This window comes from Amphiura filiformis, chromosome 2 (assembly GCF_039555335.1).
Source record: "Amphiura filiformis chromosome 2, Afil_fr2py, whole genome shotgun sequence".
Lineage (NCBI taxonomy): Eukaryota > Metazoa > Echinodermata > Ophiuroidea > Amphilepidida > Amphiuridae > Amphiura > Amphiura filiformis.
Genome location: NC_092629.1, coordinates 71,954,582 through 71,977,509, shown reverse-complemented (window position 1 = coordinate 71,977,509; position 22,928 = coordinate 71,954,582). Strand labels below are relative to the sequence as shown.

General features: G+C 37.8%; 1 protein-coding gene across 1 annotated transcript; it reads left to right on the top strand.

Moving 5' to 3' along the window:
- Positions 1-14,371: 14,371 nt before the first annotated feature.
- LOC140142708 (D-beta-hydroxybutyrate dehydrogenase, mitochondrial-like) lies at positions 14,372-20,097 on the top strand. The gene is made up of 3 exons (XM_072164708.1): positions 14,372-14,685; positions 17,682-17,816; positions 19,859-20,097. Exons 1-3 carry the CDS (start codon positions 14,397-14,399, stop codon positions 20,095-20,097), a joined length of 663 nt encoding a protein of 220 aa, XP_072020809.1. The 5' UTR covers positions 14,372-14,396.
- The last annotated feature ends 2,831 nt before the right edge of the window (positions 20,098-22,928 follow it).

The following is a 22,928-nucleotide window of genomic DNA, read 5'->3' as shown; positions in this document are numbered from 1 at the left end:
TTAGGCTGAGATCACCGCTCTTAGGTACTGTGATGTGCCCTGAGTAATTTAATTTGATTATCTTTGTTTACAATTAAAATCTATGTCATGAGACATTTTAGGGATTCCCCTCTCAGCAAATTGAATGGATAGCTGGGACTTCTCCTGTTCAGTGTGTTGCACAATTGGAAAGTCCACTGTAAAGTGAAAATGATGTCATGGAATTCCCCTAAGGAAGTGATGTGATGAGAAAGGTTAATGTTATAATTAAGGCTTGGGAATTCCCAAGATCACATTTGGCTATTAATACTTGGGATTTCCCAGTGCTTGATATATAAGAAAATGTAAACACAATTATTCACAGTTTATAGTGTTGATGTGGGCTAGCTAGCTAATATGCTTACAGTCCAATTCCTTCAAAGAAAGGAAATTGCAAAACAGAATTATTTTAAGTAGTCAATGTACTACTACCTGCCAGTGTTGTCGGAAAAGATCTTGAATACGTCAAAGAACGTACCTCTTCCAAGAAAGGAATATATAATCTTCTGTCGACTTGCTGTCTGGTTTTATGATCCAACGCAACTGTCAAAATAAGTGGGGACAACTGCATCGCAGTCCTGCTTCCTGAAAATATTGCGTGAAAGGTGGAAATAGCACCATTTTTGGAGAAAGCAGACCCAGGAGTTAAGTTTGGAGAAAGCAGTGCAAAGAGTTAAGTTTGGAGAAAGCAGCGCAAGGAGTTAAGTTTGGAGAAAGCAGCACCATTTTTGTGTGAGGATTTTAATCGCAAGGATATTTATCAATGCAAGTATACAAAGGACTTCGCTGATCTTCGCAGGACAAGTGATAAAGGATATTTACAGCAGCCGTCCAGAACATTGCAAGAACTCTAGGATCACCAACAAGAAGAATGCTGACTAAGTACTAATAAGTTAAAATAATCATTGTGATTGTGTGATTATTTTATATGTGCATTTGTTGTCATATATTGTACTCAATCATATACGACTTTCAATTAAAGACTTAGATTTTGTTAGCTTAATGAAACAGTGAATTCGTGTTGTGCATTCGTGTGAATTTGGGTAAAAGGTGATTTTGGCCTTGAGTCGGTACGACTCGTAACAGTACTGTCAATATTGCATTGCTGTTACATCGTGGAATACCATCTTCTCCTTAATTCTTTTAATTGTCTTCCTTTTGTTCTTTTTCTTTTTGGTGTCATCCTTCACTCCTTGCCCTTTTCATTCCACTAACATTATTGATAATACATCCACCCTAATTTGTGCCAGTGGTTGAGGTTGGCCTCTTCATATTCCTTCGATCTAATATAAACTTAACGTTGAAATGTAGTTGTAAACAGGTTGGATTTGGGTTGAAGATGGATTCTATTTCAACCACATTTCAACACAAATCAGGTTAATGATCGTCAAGTTAATGCTTCAACGTGAAATCGACGGTGATCATCAACCTGATTTGGATGTCTTGCATATACGGGGAATTATCTAACAAAATTTGCTGATCGGAAACTAAAATAATGTTCTTATTATGATGCAATTTTATCAGTTTCGCAGTCGAGCAATGATTAAAGGAGGAAGAATTCCCAGTCTGCCTAATCATGAAGCTCCCGTAGCCAAGTGGTTAAGGCGCTGGTCTCGTAAACCAGAGGTCCTGGGCTCAATTCCCGGGCGGGATCACTTTTCGTCTTCCTCCTTTAATCATTGCTCGACGGCGAAACTGATAAAATTGCATCATAGTTCGCTTATTCCCGTTGAAAAAAGCCGCTGTTTTTCATGTAATGTTCTTATTATTCAGCTGGACGAGACGCACGTGAACTGGCATCAAAGAGTTCCAAGAGATTGACAATTGTACCATGTGATGTAACATCAGAAGACGAGGTGATTGCAGCAAGAAACCTAGTTGCTAAGACAGTCAACAAAGGTAGGTCACTACAGTCAGCACAATAATAAGGTATTTAGATCATGAAACATGAGCTTCTGGCCAAAGTGAGGGTTTGTTTCTAAAAATCAAGGTGACTATTCGCCGTAGAAGTGATGTAATTAATCGGATTAGCTACCATAGCAATAGATATATACAATTTTGAATATATCGCTCTGTACTACACCCGGGGGTCACTCCCATATATTGACATACGTCATGTGCCCATGAAATGACCCCGGTATTTTTGACAAATCCTACACCGACACCAATAACCCCGTTTTTTAGTATCCTACACTGAATGACCCGTATTCGCTAAATACGCGCTGCTTAAACGCGAATAAAACATTTTCTAACGCGCTTGCGCCACATGTTATATACACAAACATTGAAATCCTTGTACTGGGGAGTCGTCTTACCGCAGCAGCTAAGGGCCGGAGTCTATAAAACGTACTAGGCCTGACTTTATTGTAGGCCTCCTTATTACCGAATCAAATCAATCAAATCAAATCTGAAAACTTACCCACTTCTGGAAAATTTACCGATCTAGCTGTTATGAGCGAAAGACATCAAGTGACAACGCCTAGATTCTTTCCGAATCACCTTACATGCCTGAGTGAACAAACTCTGAAACGCCTTTGTTAATTGATAACAATTACGCTATAAATAAATGCTTACTCATGTATGCTTCATCTCTGTGTAGAAAATACATTTATTCGCTAAATACGCGCTGCTTAAACGCGAATAAAACATTTTCTAACGCGCTTGCGCCACATGTTATATACACAAACATTGAAATCCTTGTACTGGGGAGTCGTCTTACCGCAGCAGCTAAGGGCTAGCTCCCCTTCATAAGTGCAGTAAAGAACGGGACAATTAGGAGTAGACATTAGGATGCTCAACATTTTATTATTAACACTTATCAATAATTAATTATTGACTTGACAAAAATATAGTCATGATACAAATGCATCATTTTAGATTATACAAATATAATAACAACAATCCTTAAATTCCTAAATTGAGAGACACAGATTTTCTGACATCGTCAGAATCTTGAATGTAACCATCTTTAGCGTTCTCTGAACGCCATCTTCCATGCTTTTTAAAAAGCCTTTCTGGGACGCCCAAGTTAGCCGCAGCCGTAGCACCTCCTGCTCTTAAACTATGAAGAGAGAACTTTTTGGGATCCTCTCCTATCTTCTTTATAGCATCACGGAATACTTCGCGCGCTCTTGTGTATGAAAGTTGTTTGTTCCTAAGCTTAAACGAGGATGATTTCTTGCAAAAAGAAAGCCCGCAAAAAATAAATTGATCAGATAATTCATTCTCCAGTAACCCTGATAATTGAAAGAACCGCGTCACCATAGCTACCGGACAAGTGACTTTCCCAGTAGCCGATATGATAACCCACGCACCTTGTCTGTATAAATCCGTTTTACTTTTCTCCACGAAAATATGAGCAAATTCTTCATGCAATTGAATGTCACATCTTTAATATTTACCGGTTCACTAAATCTAAAAAATCCCGCGTATCCCAATAAGCACAACGTACTGACGCGAAGATCAATTAATGACGCGGAAGGATAGGCAAATTGTGAACAAATCTTTAGAAGCATAGAAGCAGAGACTGGGGATTTTTTGACAACTGGTTTTGATAGAATTCTCTTTAAACCTTCTACAACTAAATGCAAGAATTTTGAATCGCAAGGATTATTGTGATTAGCAATATCGTGTCTCGAATTAATACCGTAAAAAGCTGTCTCTATTCTTGAAAACGGTGCATCTTCTTGAAACATTGGAACTAAATAACTTGCGACATGTTCAGTATTGCTCGGGAGTGATGGAAAACCTCTGTTGCTTGAAATGTATCTGACCCAAACAATGAGCGGTTGTTACGACCATGAATAAACACACCGCGAGAATCTGTAATCTCAAACACGCTTGATACTATATATCTCACACTACTATATCTGGAGAAAAGAATGGGCCAGAATGAAGAAGATGGCCATACAGGGATCACCAAAGTGCCTACTGCTTGTCCATGTTTCCCAGGAACCAAACACCGCATTTTACTTGGAAGATGTAGAAGCAGCTCTCGAAGACTGTAACACATGGTTTAGAATACTTTGAAAATCGTTTGGAATGTTAGGAGATGCCATGTTGGTACTATTCATACTCATAGGAGCTATGGGTTGAACGTAAACTGAAATAGCAACAAAAAAAAAAAAAAGAGAGAAAAACAAGGCCGTTGACTATGCAATCGCATCTTAAAGCCAAAACAGATACGGGTCCAATTTAATTGTAATGACCTCAATTCATCAAAAACCCGTATTCTATATATATATAATTATATTCCTTAGCAATTATGGCATTTTATATTATTCCAGTGACTTGTCTCTTACACCAGTCGCAATATACCTAGCCCAGTGGCTATTTTCTTCACCATTTTTTCCAGCGACTAACCCATCGCCTGGCCCATTGGCCTTGATGCCCAGTGGCAAATTGTCCATCGACTTACCCATCGCCCAATGGCGATGTTCATACTTCACGACATTTATAATTGTTATCAGATTCAATTTATCTAACATCTAGCCTAATTACCATAACTGGTGCTTGAAATGTATCTGACCCAAACAATGAGCGGTTGTTACGACCATGAATAAACACACCGCGATAATCTGAATCTCAAACACGCTTGATACTATATATCTCACACTACTACATCTGGAGAAAAGAATGGGCCAGAATGAAGACGATGGCCATACAGGGATTACCAAAGTACCTACTGCTTTGGAAGCGACTAAATGAAAAATAGCTTTTGTGACGAGAACTAACGGGAGAACTATCCAGTTGTTTTCTCCTTCCCAAGATAAAAGAAAAAGCATCGACTCTATCTGACCCTTGGCACCAGAACCTGGAATTGAACTTAGGTAATTTTGAGTTCATTTCATCGGCAAAACGATCTACTGTGTGAGGACCATAAATGTTATCTACAAAAGAGAAAAACTCCGATGACACGCCCCAGTCGTCCCAGTCTACAAATCTACTGATCTCATCTGCCAATTGATTTTCTTTCTCTCGGTATCCACTGTGCGTCCAATGTCACTGCCCGATCTCTACAAAAGTTGTGAATAGCTAGACCCAAAACATGTAATTTCAAATTCATGGATCCAGATTGGTATATAGAAACTGCATTCTTATTATCTGTAAAAACTTTGACAGAACTGGAAGTAATCCTTGAAGAAAAGGAATCAAAGCATAAAGAATGGCATGCAACTCTTTCCAAGTAGAACTCGCCAATATTTCAGTGTCGTCCCAGGTCCGATTGCTGATGACGTCAGAACCTAAAATGAAAGCTCCACAGCCTGTACTACTGGCGTCACTAAAAACAAAGGTATGTGGAACAAGGTACTTAACAAAATCACGCTTAACTGGAATTTTGAACTTGGACTTCCAGAAAAACAACTCGTTAATACTCAAACTACTGGAAGGAATATTAAAAAGATCATCCCATGATGTCCTCTTAATAATCTCGTGGTGCAGAAAACCGTGTCATAAGCTTGGTGGAATTACCTAAAACAGGAAAGGTTGAAACAATCTTGCCAGTGACTGATGCTAACTTCCTGGCAGATGTTTTTGGCAGAGAAGAAATCAAGGAATTGAATACATGAATCCAAAACCCACCCAAGTCCATGGGAAGGGATTTTGAGAAAAAACCTGTGTATCATTTTAATTCCTTCAGTTAGATTTACCTGGTCAATATGGTAAGTTGTACGTGCAAATGGGTGGGTTAAACTGTATTAGGTATGACGATTAGCATTTCAGGGACTTCGTGGGGTTAATTTTAAATTCTGGACTTGGGTGGTTTTTTGAATCATATATTAAGACAATAATGTTGGAATGAGATTACCACTAGTAAGATAATACAAAATAAAGCACACAGTTATGTATAATGTTGATAAGCATTCTGCCATGTAATATAAACCACACACTTTCCTTGATTTACCCATTTTTTTTTTTTAAAAGTCACTCTCCAGCAATGAATGTGTTACAAGTGGACTTTTATACATACTGGATTTCAATCAATGTGTTACAAGACTCAAATCATGGACTTGGGTTGATTCTTTCATACATGCTATTTTTTCACATGCTCAATAGACACAGAGGATGAATTTGAGTTGTTCTTTCATACATATGACAGGCCTATGTATAGCAACACTTTCCCATGCTTAACTCAATTTGGCCAAAGTATGGACTTGGGTGGCTTTTGTATTCATATATTCAATTGATTGACTCGGTATTATCCTGAATCCCGGTATTATCCTGAATCCGACTATGAGATATCTGCAGAGATCCATCTTTACTATTCCACAGCAACCCGAGCCATTGCAACTGCTGTGTGGGAACCCAAACAGATTTTTCGCAATTTGGAACAAGACCAGCGCTAATCAGATCTGACTTCACTTTCTTAGCAATAATAGAACATTATTCTTCATCTTGAGCCCGACACCAACCGTCATCTATATATAAAACAAGGAAAAACCCCAACTTTCTCCAGTGTTTTACCAATGGCCTCAAAGTTTTCGTGAAGACATAAGGAGCCGATGTCAACCCGAATAGGAGAACGGTAAACGTATAGAATCTGTTTTTACCATTGAGAAACCACGAGAACCCTAAATATTCGGATTTGTGCAATATATTTGCTTATAATTTTGTGCCATGTTGAGTTTCCAATATTAGTACTAGGCATACTTTGTGTTGATTTGTTCTTAACATTGTATTAGTTTAAGTACTTGTAAATTGTTATTCTCTATTTAAATTGTGATTTATATGTTTATGCTTTATTATAATACTCATGTATCTGTATGTTTTTAATGTTATGCAGGGCCCCGTGTAAGAACAGCATTTTAGCTGATCGGGCCACCCTGGGTAAATATGATGCAATAAATAAATAAATAAATAAATAATATTGTTTATGTGGGGGAATATATCTATGGTGGTAACCGGACTTCAAATCAAATGAAAATAAAAAATCTCCTTTCGAAATATAACTAAGAGCAGTCTGCCAATCATCAAATTTCACTTTATCTGTCCAAATATGGACATTCACATGCCTTAAGTCTAAGATTAATCTAAGTTTGTCTGATTTATGCACAGAAACAGACAGTGGATTAACTACAGTCGGTTTACTATTTACGTCCACTGCTAGCCCTGCACTTACTAATTCTGAAATAGCTTTATATAGAAACAAATTCTGCATGAGCTATGGAAGACTTGTTGTTCTTAAGAACTACGGATGTTGGTGATGAAATATGTGGAATTTTGTAACCTTGCTCAATAATACTTATTACAAATTCATTTGCACCAATTGAGCGCCAAAATTTAACAGACGTTTTGAGTCTTCCTTTAATGAAAGGATCAGAAGTACCCGCTTCGTAATCATAATAATTCTTCATCATGTCATCAAAGTCCAACAAATATGGAAGTTCCGGTAGATTAATGATATCAGAGGCGTTGAAAACCGATGTTCTTGGAAGGTTTATAAACAAACAAGGCAAGAAAAAAGAAAACAAAAAATATTTCCTATGCCAACCTTTTATATAGGCATCGACTACTTGCCGCGTCAGCTCCCACACCCACGCTGGTATGCTTGCTTTAAAAAGGCCATCGCCCTATACAATAACGATCATCAAGACCATCACATGATATTATATCCATCATGGATCAATCATTTTATCTTTACCATATCAATTCATGCCAGTGCAAAAATCATGTTTTAATTAAAAAACTAACCTGTTGTCCCTTGCAGAGATTTCTGAAAATCAGTGGTTGATGACTGGGGGCAGTAGGTGGGGGTGGGTGCCACTGGGTCGCTTAAACGGACAGTTTGCTCTGAAATGCCCTGGTCGCCCACATCCAAAACAGAATACCGGAGCTTTGCGGTGCGAATCCAATTCCAAAACTGCGTCTGTTGAATTGGTTAGAGCCGCGAAAAAAATCGGGTTCCGGCGTTTGTAGCTTTTCCACTCTTTTCCTGATGGTCAACGAACTTTGATAAGTAATTTCCTTGCGAAAACTATCCAGTTTGCCTTCAAAATAAGGCTTGAAATTTTCTAACAATCCTGCAAATTCTTGTGTAGACCCAGCAGGTTTACCCTTGGCCCCTTGGCTTGGTCCCGATTCATCCTCGGACATAGTAATTAATAACCGATGTACCACTGACTGCCACGAATCGAACACGCATATACGCACACTCACAAGGACAAGACTCCGTACCGACAAGGGGGTGACACTAAATTCACGGTTGTTCTATTAGCAACGCAAAACCTATGAAAAATTCCGCTGGTTTACTAGCTAGAAAGTGAGGCCAGTTATCGATCCGTTATGAATAATTCATGTTCGAACCCTTGGATCATGTTAATTGCTATTGGCAAATAACAACGTTGTTAGTTTTGCGAACTTTGCCTGTTCAATGAGAGTATAGCGCGCCCTCAATACATCTGGGCGCAAACCAGGCGAAAACGATCCAGTTTAATGAAATGGCGGACGGATATTCCCATCAGGCACCAGTGATATGTTTGTTTCAAAGAAAGTCTACTAATTTGATATGAAATGACATTTTGCAATAGCAAAGTCAAAATTAGGACTTGAGGTCAATAACATGAAGGAAATACGTGACAGAGGCAAGGTGTGAAACACAAGTAGTATTTGAAGTTAAAATAACCTTTGATACCCGACCTGACCTTCCATAGCTTTCCATCATGGCGCCTTATTCGTCTTTATGTATTTCGATATGCTCTCAAGTAAAATAAAATACCAATATGCACTAATCAGACAGAATGTTACTTGGCTCCCAGCATGAATTATTGATTTTATACGGAGGTAAAGAAATACACAGTTGCCTGCAAGCCGTGCACCATACTCCAAATACTTCGGTAAATCTGAATAATGGTCACATGTAGACATATCATGTGTTCGGGAAATCACGTGGCAACATTTTAAGATTTCAGACTTGTTTACTAGTTAAATTGTCATTTGTACTGTTGATTATTTATCTTTGTTAATTAATATATCTTTTAAATGCTGATAAATCGTGGTTGGCTGCCCATATTATATGTTAAATTCAATGTTTTATGAATATAATTCTACCACGCAGAGGGGTCACACAGCATAATTTCACACTACACTATTTAGCTAGAGTTGGAGCTCTGTAGTTCAAATTCACGTCAATTGCAACGTTTATGCACTTAATATATTTAATATAATACTTATTTTTTTGTTATAACAAACTGGAACACGAAATGTACTAGCTTATTACCTATACAGAAAGGGGATTTATACACATTCACTCAGCAATTTGACATGCCTGGCGCATCAAGACATTCTCTGTCTGGATAACATGACTGTCGCCCTCAATACGTCTGGGCGCAAATTTAAATAACAATACGCTATTTACATATGAATGCGGCTTCATGCTAATGTCTAGTGCCGCTTCCAGGCCTATTCCGTGGTACCGATCTAGCTGTTATGAGCGAAAGACATCAAGTGACAACGCCTAGATTCTTTCCGAATCACCTTACATGCCTGAGTGAACAAACTCTGAAACGCCTTTGTTAATTGATAACAATTACGCTATCAATAAATGCTTACTCATATATGCTTCATCTCTGTGTAGAAAATACTTTTTTTTTTAACAATTAGTCCTCAAAATTGAAAAACAAAATCAATGAGGTGTGTCTATTTTGTACTGTAAAATTGGGTAAAAAGCTATTTTTGATTGTTAATGATTTGACATTTTGGGCGCTCGTTACAAAAATCACCCCATTTTTGACATTGCCGACACCGAATGACCCCCTTTTTCTGAAAAATTCTACACTGATAGACCCCTAGTGTCGTACGCTGGTGGGCACAGGTACGTCAATTTCATATTCGAGTGCCTCCCGGGGTACTACAACTCATCACCTATGTCTGTCAGCAATCATAGATTGAATACAATACCACTCTTTTCAAAGATACTAACCTTACAGGTGCGAGTGATCCAGGTCTTTATCCCTGTTCTTTGACATCTATGGTTCAATGCATAGGTACCGCGTGAACGTTGTAGTACCCACAGCATCATCCCCCTACTTTTCTCAAAAAAAGTTGAGATTTTTATATCACTGGAAACCGCTGGCTACATACTGTGTATGTACAAAAAAAATCTTGCAGATTAATAATTGGTTTAGCAAAGATATCGTGAAATTTGAATTTCGTTCTGGTATACCAGAACGAAATTGCAACACATTGTCTATGGAGCAGTGTAATACACATAATCATGCATAACTCGCAAACGCAAAATCGGAATCAACTGAAATTTTGGGAATAAGCTTTTTCGTGGATATCTTCTGAAAAATGTCATAAAAAAAGAAAGATCTTATCTCAATCATGATCTTATCTCATATTTATGCTAGTATACGAAATTATTACTGCAAGGATTGCCTAAATAACATCAGACAGTTGGAAAAAACGGGTTGTAAAATCGCCCGATATCGGAACAAGGTAATTTTGTGTTGAGATCATAAGTTTAAATTTCCAATTAAGTTTACCAACACAGATGAACTTTCATACTATAGGTTTTCTCAGTTAATTTAACACAGTTTTCATTATATTTAATATCCCGTTAAGTTTGAATTCGTCCTTAAAATTTGGAAGTGTCTATTTGTAAACTTAAATTTCGTCTTTGGTCAAATAAGTTCATATTTTGATCAAAAAGATTCATACAATATTCATTTGATTTCGTCCTAGTGCGCATTGAAATCGTCTCACCTGCTGCATGGACAGTACTTGCACAAATATAATTCGTCTTTGTTCATTAATTTTCATGCTTTTATCAAAGTAATTCGTCCTCCATAATGCATTGTAGGCCTTCATTAATTACATCGTAGATTTCAACCACTGGTATTGAGTTCTCACTAGTGTTATTTCGATTCAGAAAATGAATTTCAATTCAATTCAGATTCACTTTCTTATTATATAAAATCATTTTGGTGCAATATCAATTCAATTCTTCTCTACTTTTAATCATTGCATTGAAATTAACTGCTAACCAATTTCATTTCCAATTCACAGCATTTGAATTCAATTCCAATTCACAGCATTTGAATTCAATTCCAATTCACAGCATTTGAATTCAAATCCAATTCACAGCATTTGAATTCAATTCATATTCAAATTCAATTCTTATTACCAACACTGATATAGTTTACCGGGCATTTTGCTAAAAGCAGTTCAGGGAGAAAGTTTATTGTAACTGATAAGCTGAAAATACTGGTGAAATGGTAGAATCAAATACATGTTGTATGCATTTTCGATTCAATGAATTGAAATGAAATGAACGAAAAATACATTTTGATTCAATGCATCGAATTAAAATGAAAGAATAAAACGTTGAATTTAAATGAATTTAATTGAATTCAAATAAAAAAAATAAACATTTCGATTCGCTTCACTGAAAAATGGCTTAAATCAACTTCAATTCATATTCCAATGCATTGAAATAACACTAGTTCTCACCTTGCTGATATAAATCCGAACAGATGTGTCTAAATTAAATATTCTGACCAAATAACAGTTATCACAATACATGTAATATGGGAGCGAGACAAAGAGGGCCATACAACCACGTTTGAAATATATAATGATATAAAAATTAGAAAGAAACAAAAATAAAAAAAAAAAAGAAGAAAAACGAAATAAAAAAAAAAAAAAGAAATATGAAATATATAAATATGGAAAGATAAACAGAAAGAATGAAAGAGAGAATGACAGAAAGAAAAAGAACATACAAAGGCCTACTTATATATGCTTTATGTTAAAGACGAAATTAAATGACCCGAATATGAAAAGATTTGATCAAAGACGAAATATATTTACACATTAAGTTGATAACCCGAAATTAAATGAACATTGTATGAATTTGTTTGATCAAAATATGAATATATTTGACCAAAGACGAAATTTAAGTTTACAAATAGACATTTCAAAATTTTATGGACGAATTCAAACTTAACGGGGTATTAAATATCACCCCAAGGCAAGCACATACGTATACCATGTCAATGGGAGAGCCTCACCCCGGATGTTGCATTTTATTAACCCTCAACACCATCACAAACGACACTAAAATGATGTTATCTGATTCAAATTTCTGCATTACAGACACATGATCAGTAATGATACAGTTACGGCATGTTATTTGGTCGTTCGCTATAATCCTAAATCTAGATGTCACGTTAAATTGGCAGACCATGGGGTTCCTTGAGTTTCTTTCATAAATTCTATAATTTATATGAATGGTCAAAGCAGAATATAATGTGCATGTAATATATAAATGTGCGTTTCAATCAAAAGACTAATGAAGTCAGAATAGGCCTACTCTAATTCCCTGATATTCATTATTTTTAAAACAATTATTTTTCTGACCAAAACGACCACAACTTTATCGATCACATGTAAGTTAATAACAAAGTTCAGGGTTTTTCATATGAACTGTGAAACTGAGCTACATTCACGAAATAGTTTTATGGTATCATTATCATGATTAAAAAGGCAATCCAGAAACGCGAGTTTTCCGTCCTTGGGTTCCTTCTGCGTAAACTTGATGTTAGTTGACGTTATTGATGTGCACGAAAAATGTATTTAACTCATTTTCTTTGATCTTAACCCAGGTATCATCCACATAACGGAACCCGCTGTACTGGCATACGACTCGCACCGTCGTTTGGTGGAACTGCATTAATTTTTAAGCAAAGTTGAACACTGATGACGCTATATATCTTAAATCTCGTTTGCATCTTTACAAGGGGTAGGTAGGCATACGAAGAGGTTTGTATACAAAAACGATTCTCTTATAAACCATCTGTGCACAGTTTCCACCTTGATACACCCGAGCACACATTTTCGTCCAAGAGCTTCCAAGCAACCAAGCAAGCAGTGAATCAGAGTCGTTGATTACACTACACGGTTGAGTGCATAGCATCGTAGGAGCTGTGTGAGCTTCTAGCTGGAAAATATGCCTCTGTGATTGGTTTTTGTCAAAACCTCATCCAATCAGAATAATTTTTTACATCGAACGAAAGCCAACACTTCCCCCTAAAACACTTTTTCTCATTAGGTCAACAGATAACGCAATTCAATGTTTATAGCAATGAGAATGTGGTCAATCTGTTGAAAACGACCTATCCCAGCACAATTTTTGACCAAAATGTAGGTTTTAAAAGTCAAAACCTTAAGTTTTCCTTTACAATATTTATGTCATTAAATGAAAGTTAAATGAAAGAGCAGACTTATATTGTACATAATTTTATACTCATTAGAATGAGCAATGGCCAATTCTCTTTAAATTGCAAATCTTGTGCAAAAAGTTACTATTTTCGCCTGTTTCGTCATACGGTTGTAAATTCAATGAACTATGACTTTGCTAAAGAGCGCTTACAAATTGATATGACACTTGTGTAATGGTATTAAAACATCATAAGAATGAGTAACATATAGCAAGGACCGTGATTTTCAAACTATTATTATCATAAAATGAAAGGAATAACTCATATCATTTGGCTAAATTAAATTTAAAATTTATGTAAATAGCGCCCTCAATTTGCAAAATGTGCAGTTTATAGAATAAACATTACTACAAGAAGGCAGAAAAGATGAAAATTTTGATAAAGAAAAGAAAATCTAAGTTAGGAATAGCTAAAAAATATATGTGTATATTAGTGTGATAGAGCTGTTGGTATTGTAAAGGTCTAGAATTGAAAAATATGTAATGTCTTGCTATAGAAACATCAAACCACCGTGCTCCAAGGCTCGGCGTTCAAAACGTTCCATAAGTTCACAACGAGAAAGCGGTGAACCCATTGCGCAGCCACCAGCCATGGCGTTGTCTATGTAGAAGTTCCCATGATACAGAAAGTATGTAGTGTTCAAACAAAGTTCTGTGACCCCGACACGGGTCAATGACTAGTCGCCGCCGAGAAATCAGACGGCTTGAGGAAGCATCCAGGATAGGATGTGAAACGTCGCCAGTCAAAAATAGTAAGTCCAGTTGACTAGATTTTAATTATCAATTTTATATTTTATATACCTGGATGAATGATAATATATACAAATATAGATGTAAATTAATGAAAAGCTTATTATTGAAATAACTGATATTGGCCTATTCAACATAAATTTTGTCTTTTCACATATTTTGACATATTAAATAAATAAATATATTATTTTAATATATTATTTATTGATTTATTCAATTATTAATTATCTTCATCTATGGCGTTGTCCAGTTCTTGTTACCTGATAAGCTAGGAGGTCAAGTTTATTTATGGCGTAATCAGGTGGTGGTCAACAAGATAATGCCTGACAAATGCGAAACGGTTAGAATGGTTATGTCAAATACGCTCCAATATTTATAATGATTGCTAACTAGTACTGCTGCGTGAACCATGGAAGCGTGTGTCGGCTCTCATACTTATGTCATATTCAGTGTAATATTTCTGTCATTCGCTTATGGTATATATACTGTAGAACCTGGCAGTGTTTGCGCTAAATTTATTGCCTCAAGTTTCGCCTTTGTCGGGTTGTATGTTGCTCAAAAACTTATACCAAGGGGTCGTTTTGAGGCTGAGGGTAAGGCTGTATTTATCACAGGCTGTGACACCGGCTTTGGACATAAATTGGCTCTGAGATGTGATCAAATCGGACTTCGAGTGTTTGCTGGCTGTCTCCTGCCAGGTAGGTGGTCCTTATTCAAGCGCACGTTGGGCTGATGTTGGCACCGATGTAGCCTCATACCGTAAAACCTCGTCTACAAGCATATATAGTGCTACAGGTAAGTTCAAGAAGCTTTGAATGGACGGATCAAAATGACCTGATGCCTGCCCAACGACTACGTGAAACGGATATGACTTTACTAGAAGCCAATATCAGAGGACTGTACGTTCGAACATGGATGAGCTGTTTAATCTGTGTCATGAACTAAAGCCATCCATTATGGTCATCGTGGAAACTTTCTTGTATTCTACTGTGAATGATGGTACCGCATAACGATACCAGAATACTCCCTCAGCTGTCGTAGAGACAAAGGAGTAATCGCCATCTATTGCCTGGAGGGTATCGCCATATTTCATAACAGTGCTCTTGGCCCAGAGGAGTGAGAGGACATGGAGCTGACGTGGTTCTCGGTAACAATGAAGTCAAAGAAAATACTCATTGCTGTATCTATAGACCACCCAGAGCTAACAGTGATATCATTAGTTCTCTGAACTCCAGAAACTTGTCAAAAATGCAACGCACAATCAGTATAGCTCTTCTTGGCGTCTTCAATGTCCACCACAAGGAATGGCTTGGCAGCCGTATAACAATACGGACGCCGCACACTTGAGATGTGTAAAACTCTTGGTCTAATACAATTTGCAAAAGAACCTACCCGGTAAGACCAGATTCTTGACTTGGTCATCACTGATCTAGATGCCACCTGCGCAGTACATGCAAGACTAGGTACTTCAGACATGTCCCAGTTCATTTAATTCGGCAGTACGATAAGGCTGACTAATGAGAGGAAATGGGAATGAGAGGTTTTCTTGCATCTGAAGAAAAATACTAAATGTCAGCTTGCCAGCGCATAAGGATATGGTCCTGAAGTTCAGAATTCTGCAATGGTCGAAGATGTTAGGAAGCTGCTCATGGACCTGCAACCAGATAAAGCTACTGCACCTGGTGAAATCCCTGCAATAGTCCTAAGGCCCCGGTACCCAATCTCGCCGATTAACTCTTCGTCGTCTCGGAGCATTTCGATGGCTCTCCTGCGGCTTGCAGTTTCAAGCCGCAGTACGCCGACGAATTAATATAGTGTAGCCATATCCCTGGCTGCGAAATCGCGAGCAGTTATGGGCATCGAATTCGCAACATCTTGCCATCTTCTTGTTCTGCGGTTTGTCATTCATTACTCGAAACCTTTATATTAATGTTTATTGTAGTACCTACTTGAGTTTACTCACCGTGAGCAATTTGCGGATCAGTTGATATAATCCGGCAAAGAATCAACGCACTCAAGGACACTAATTTGTAAGGCTATTGTTGTTAAGCCGATTGCTAGAAATGCAGGAGTTGGGCCGATCAAGCCGATGAAAGGGTGACTGAACAAGGCTTTTCATCGAGCAGACATTTTTTTAGTGCATATCACAACAGGATTTTAGTTCTCAGCATGTGCATCGGCGAGATTGAGCACCCAGGCCTAAAGGAGTGCAGCACAGAACTTGCAAGAACACTCAGGCGGCTGTGTGAACTTTGCTTCTCTAAGGGAGTATTCCAAAAACAATAGAAGACTGCATCTGTCATCCCTATTCGCAAGAGAGATTCGTGTGGCTGTTGTACAGAACCAACTTCAGTATCAATAGAGAGTTCCCGTGTTTTGGGTTACCCGCCATCTTGGAGGGAAACCTAAACTCCGTTTACAATTTTCAGAATACCAACACTCGCGCAATAATTAGCAAATGTTATTTTGTAGAATGTAGCACCAATAGGGTCATTGACCAAATCAAAGGAATGAGGAATACGGCGGTGCGAATCACGTTATAAACACTATTGTAGTCCGTTCCGCTTGAAAACACGGGAACTCTCTATTCCTCATACTGCAGTTACTGTCCGTTTTCCTATACACAATACACAGTGCTCTCACCATTGACGCGCGACCTTTACAAATAGTCTATGTTAGAAGTATATTGCATTTGCCTAGTTAACATCACTGTGTGAAAAATAACCTGCCAATATTTAAACTATTCTCCAAACTTCTAGCAAATATATTTCTCTAACATGACCTAAAATTACAGCTAGGTTAGATGTTCAGAAGGGGTCGCACTTTCGTAGAATATGAGTGAGGGCAAAGCATAGCTAGCTCATAGCTAGCCAACTCCATGTGTTAATTGAATGGAGATTTGACCGAAAATATTGAGCTATATTGGTAACGGACCGCTCCGTTCTGAAGGATGCCACAAAAAAACGGTACAAGCTACATTTAAACTATTATATGAAATTCTAGAAAATATAGTTTTGTAACATGTCCTAAATATTTAGCTAATTTAGGTGTTTGGAGAGGGTCGCACTTTTGTGTTTTAGGAAGGATATGTAAACGACAGATAACACCAAAAATATGAAGAAATTATTTCCAAACCGTGTTAAGTCAACAATCATTATGTTGCTCATTTTCAAGAATGCTGGTTAACAAAAAGCAGGCCATTGTCTCATTTCGTGAACAAAGGTCCACATACCATTGTTTCATTTCGTTTCCTTTATAATCGGTTACCCAACTGAAGCTATAATACCAGCTTTATTGCGATATCGCACATGTGAAACAGACACATGTGCACAACCAGAGAAGATCCGATTTAATCAGTTGAGCTGTTTCAATGAGTGTTATCTTGGTTTAATAGCTTTTAATGGGGTTTAAGTCCTGCAAAGGTCGAGATGAATTCTACTGTAGACATGACTGCATCATGTTGGAAATCACCTGATATCAAATAGACAGTTTGGCACACCACAGCACATCTGACATACTCGCCATTCTGACCCAAGAGTGATCCAACTCCTTGGACAGCTGGCATCGAAGTGCATCTGATTGCTATGGAGCATTTTGACAAGGTATGGCACAATGGCAATTACTTGAAACTCATGGCAAAAGGAGTATTCGTCTATCTGTTCACCTCAAAAATATATTATTCTCTTTTATTCAGCTGGACGAGACGCACGTGAACTGGCATCAAAGAGTTCAAAGAGACTGACAATTGTACCATGTGATGTAACATCCGATGACGCGGTGATTGCAGCAAGAAACCTAGTGGCTAAGACAGCCACCAAAGAAAAATTAGGTATGTCACCGGGGTATTATAATACAGTCTGCACAATAAAGGGCTGTGCAATAATTATGAGCTCCGGGGAAGGGGGGGAGTTGTGGTTGTTAAGAATTTATTGACCAGCCAAAGGAGGAGGAGGAGGAGGGGAGCAATTATTGGTAAGCCGGGGGAGGGGGTAGTGATTTCTGACACAAATAGGCGCCATTTATGGATGGCGGATACATTTTAAAGACGGCTAAGATAATACGCCTAACCTTACACGTCTTAAGATATCATTGGTCAATAATTGAATACGCTTAAGGCGATTGGCTGTTTGGGATTTCTGGAAAGTAGGACACGCTTTTTATGCTTTACATGCTTTATGCAAATTAATATGCTCTCTGCACTCGCAATATATACGAGTAGCTAGAATATTTTATGTTTGCAAATTGGGTGGGGTTGGCAATTTTTGGCAGGCTAAGAGGGGAGGTGGGGTAAGCATTTTTGGGAATGCCGTTAGGAAAGTTTACCCATCGGGGTGGCTCATAATTATTGCATGAAACATGACCTGATACCCAAAGTGAGGGTCGATTTCTAAAAATCAAAGTGACCATAATGACCCGTCGACCATAAGGATGTTTTCTTTTATAATTTGAGCTATCAGTTTCAGGGGACACCCCCCCCCCCTGCAAATTAATTTTCACTTTTGTCGACATGGTCAACGTTTAAGGTAAAAAGCCCAATTAAATATCTGCGGCAACCATCATGATTGAACATGTTGAATAAAGTTATTTTCTATCTGTTTTAGTTTCATAACTTGCTAGTTCTGTAATGTTTGCCGTCATTGATATCTAAAATTAAAGAAAATGCCATAGCTTTCGCTCCCTTGATTAAAATAATGAAATCGACCCTCACTTTGGCTAGTTATCGAAGACCGAATTAAAAAGAATAGTTTGCGTCTGACGTCAGGGCAAAGGCGCGCCGTGATTGGTTGCTGACCTGCGCAGTACGGCATTTATGGTCTGGTTGACAGAACGTCATACGCAAAGTAGTCTTTTTAATTCGGTATTCAATATAGGTCTATAGGTTTATGATTTATGAAGTGCTACATGTACCTTATTTATTGGTCCGATTGTAGTCAATAGGTGTACGCCCACTGTGTCGAAGGTTCACTATGTTGATAGTTTCGCTTTGTCGAAGATAAACTGGCAAAGTTGAACACTGATGGTGCTATCTATCTAAAATGTTGTTTGCCTCTTTACAAGAAGTAGACACTTGTAAAATGGCTTTTTAAAATGGGTAACATATAGCAAGGACATTTCCAAAATATTTTTTATCATGAAATAAAAGGAATAACTCAATTTTCACACAAATAAGCAGTTTCTAGAATGAAAATTACCACGAAAAGGCAGAAAAGGATGAAAAATTTGATAAAGGAAAGAAAATCTAAGTTAAAAATAGCTAAAAAAATATATGTGTATATAGCTGTTGGTATTTAAAGGTCTAGAATTGTCAATTTTGTAATGTTTTGTTAGAAACATTAATAAATAATCTAAAGCCAGGATTTCTCCGTGATACGGAAAAACGGACAAATTCACAGAATTCGGGGTTGCATGCTCACGAAAATTAGGAAATGCCACAAATAGTGAAACGGTGCAAAATGTCTACCTTTTGTGTTGATATGCAAAATCAAAAGAAAAGAAAAGTGATCATTTAGCAGTAATCAACTATTAAACAATCATTTCTAGCATTAATTCTAGGCCTTCGATGCAAGCCTCTGGCCATACTACAATAAAAGGTAAGACAAAATACACTCTCAAAACTCACTCTCTTGTTTTAACTTTTCATTGCTTTGTGGGAAAACGGAAAATCACGGAAATCGTTCAATTTGTAACACGGATTTTAAATTTTGTAACACGGAGAAATCATGGCTTTAAAATAATCACATCAAACAACCGTGTTCGCTGTCGAACAGGTATTACATTATACCCGTGGGATCACTAAGCCTATGTCGAATATCAAATAATTTTATTTTTTTAAGAACTCAATTTAATTCATGGCATTTGATTTTATTTCAGTGTTTTGGGCGTGTGTAAACAACGCTGGCTTTCAAAGATGGGGAGAAATAGAGATGGTACCATTGAAGGTCTTCAAAAATATATCAGAGGTTAATTTATGGGGAATGGTACGAGTCACTAAGGCATTTATACCTATGATAAGACACAGTAAAGGTAGGTTTTTATGCATTGAAAATGTTAAAAGCCAAGTCTCTAAGATGACAAATTTAGTCGCGTTGCATGAACCGTGTGACGCATAACAACAATGTCCATTTCAAAGCTTCAGGGGGAAATATTTCTGCTCTTTAATTATGCCTTTTACTTGTTCAAATTGTATATATTTAGTTGAAATGTTATCATCGATTCTACTTCTCCTAGTTGTGAACTCAAAACAATAAGAAATAATGAATTTACTTTATGATATTAGTGATTCCTTACAACGATTTTTATTCAAAGTGATTTATTATAATTATCGGTTTTTATTATTCCACATATTGTGGCCAAGCGGTCAAATTACATGTAAAATTACAATCAATTTATCTATGTTTTGCAACATCTTTACTTTTAATAGAAAATATTGCATACCAGGAATTTAAAAAAGGTTTGCTTTTAGGTATTTAAAAAAGGTTTGCTTTTAGGTATTTAAAAAAGGTTTGCTTTTTAACCTGATTATCTCTGTTTAAGGTCGATTTGTGAACGTGACAAGTGTAATGGGACGATGGTGCGTCCCTACCAAAGCTATGTATTGTATGTCCAAATCTGCAGCAGAAACATTCAGTGATGTTTTGCGTTATGAAATGCACAAATGGGGTGTTAAGGTAAGCATTACAAATATCGGATTTTGTCACAAAAAAAGCACATAAGGTAAGGCCTTCCCAACTTTTTTCCCTGTGACTGGGCAGAATGTCCAAAGAGGACATAATTTCAAAGCCGTCCCGCTGACCGGCTCCAAGAATGAATTTCCCTGGACAAATGCGTACGAAGGGCGCGACAAAATAGGCCAAACTGGGATTACAGAAGAAGAAGAACAACTAGAAGGCTATATATTTGTACACAAATACGGCTATACCCGCATGTTATCGGTTTACACAAACTTACAGTCCTTATTTGCTGAGGACTTAGGTTGCTGTTGTCAGTCTCTCTAATTCACAGTGAAGCTATGCAATTTGATAGATTGAAATTCACAATGTGCAATTTGATTAGGGGAAAGCTATTCCAGAGAGAGTATGTAAATTAAATGGAACAGCCATTTCAGAGGGAGTATGTAAATTAAATGGAACAGCTTTTTTTGGGATCATTTCAGAGGGAGTGTGTAAATTAAATGGAACAGCCAAAGGTATGTAATTTGAATGGAACAGCCTTAACGCTTCACACATGGTATTTTCAATTATCATCATCTATAATTATTATAGGCCTAATACGCTATTGAAATTCACAATATGCAATTTGATTAGGGGAAAGCTATTCTATTCTAGAGGGAGTATGTAAATTAAATGGAACAGCCATTTCAGAGGGAGTATGTAAATTAAATAGAACAGCCAATGGGTATGTAATTTAACTGGAACAGCCTTAAAGTTTCTGTCATCTATATTATTATAATTACGCAATTGTCTGTGAATGGGATGGGGTGGGTGTTATTAAGAATATAATTCGCAGGTGCAATCTGTGTACAAACTCCGAGCCCTGAAGTTGCTTTATTTGATGATAAAAGGACAGCCCTTTTTAACATTTGGGGCCCTGGCCCAACATATTTGATTTATGAGGCTCATGTACACATGTTGAAGTATAATTCTCAAGTGCTATCAGTAGACTTAAGCTGGGCACTGTAGCTGCTTTATTTACTGAGTAACGGCTGGCCCTATGTTTTAGCGCTTGGGGCCCTGGGCCCATATTATGTGACATATGGGGCTCATATGTACATATAACAATATAATTCTCAGGTGCAGTCTGTGTACAAACTTTGAGCTTTGGTGAAAAATGGCCGGCGCTTTGCTTTAACATTTGGGGCCTGGGCCCATAATATTTGACTTATGGGGCTCATGTGCATATGTTGAAATATAATTCTCAAGTGCTATCAGCAGACTCAAGCTGGACATTGTAGCTGCTTTATTTACTGAGTAACGACCGGCCCTATGTTTTAGCGTTTGGGGCCCTGGGGCCCATATTATGTGACACATGGGGTTCATATATACATAAAACAATATAATGCTGAAGACCTATTAGTGTACCAAATCTAAACCCTGTAGCTACTTTATTTGCTGAGAAACGACCGGCCCTTTGTTTTAACATTTGGGCCTCTGGGGGCCCCTAGCCTTAAACATCTGGGGCCAAAATGGGCAGAAGACACATTACAACTTAGGGCCTATACATGTGCCACATATGAGCCCTAGTGCCCTTGTAGTTTTATAGCTAGCCTTGTTAATCTGTTGCCCCTTATTTTAACATTTGGGGCCCTGGGGCCCATAATATATGACATATGGGACTCATGTATACTTGTATATATAGAGTACCCCTGGCTCTATCAGTGTACCAACTCAGGGCCCGAGGCTGCTTCATTTAATGAGAAACAACATGCTTTGTATTTTTACATTTGGGCCCCTGGGGCCCGTGACCTTTGACCTCTGGGGCCAAGATGTGCAAAGGATAAATCTACTGGGTATGGCCCATAAGTGTACCACATATGGGCCCTGGGGCCCTTGTAGTTTTAGCGGTAGCTCTGTCAATCTATTACCCCTATTTTAACATTTGGGGCCCTGGGGCCCATAATATATGACATATGGGGCTCATGTATACTTGTATATATAGAGTACCCTGGGGCTATCAGTGTACCAACTCAGGGCCCTGAGGCTGCTTCATTTGATGAGAAACGGCATGCTTTGTATTTTCACATTTGGGCCCCTGGGGCCCGTGACCTTGACCTCTGGGGCCAAGATGGGCAAAGGATAAATCTACGGGGTAGGGCCCATACGTGTACCACATATGGGCCCTGTGGCCCTTGTAGTTTTAGCGCTAGCCTTGACAGAATGTTGTGTTTGATGGAGGAAGAGAAGAAGGAGAAGAAGGAGAAGAAACCATAGAATGGCAATATACC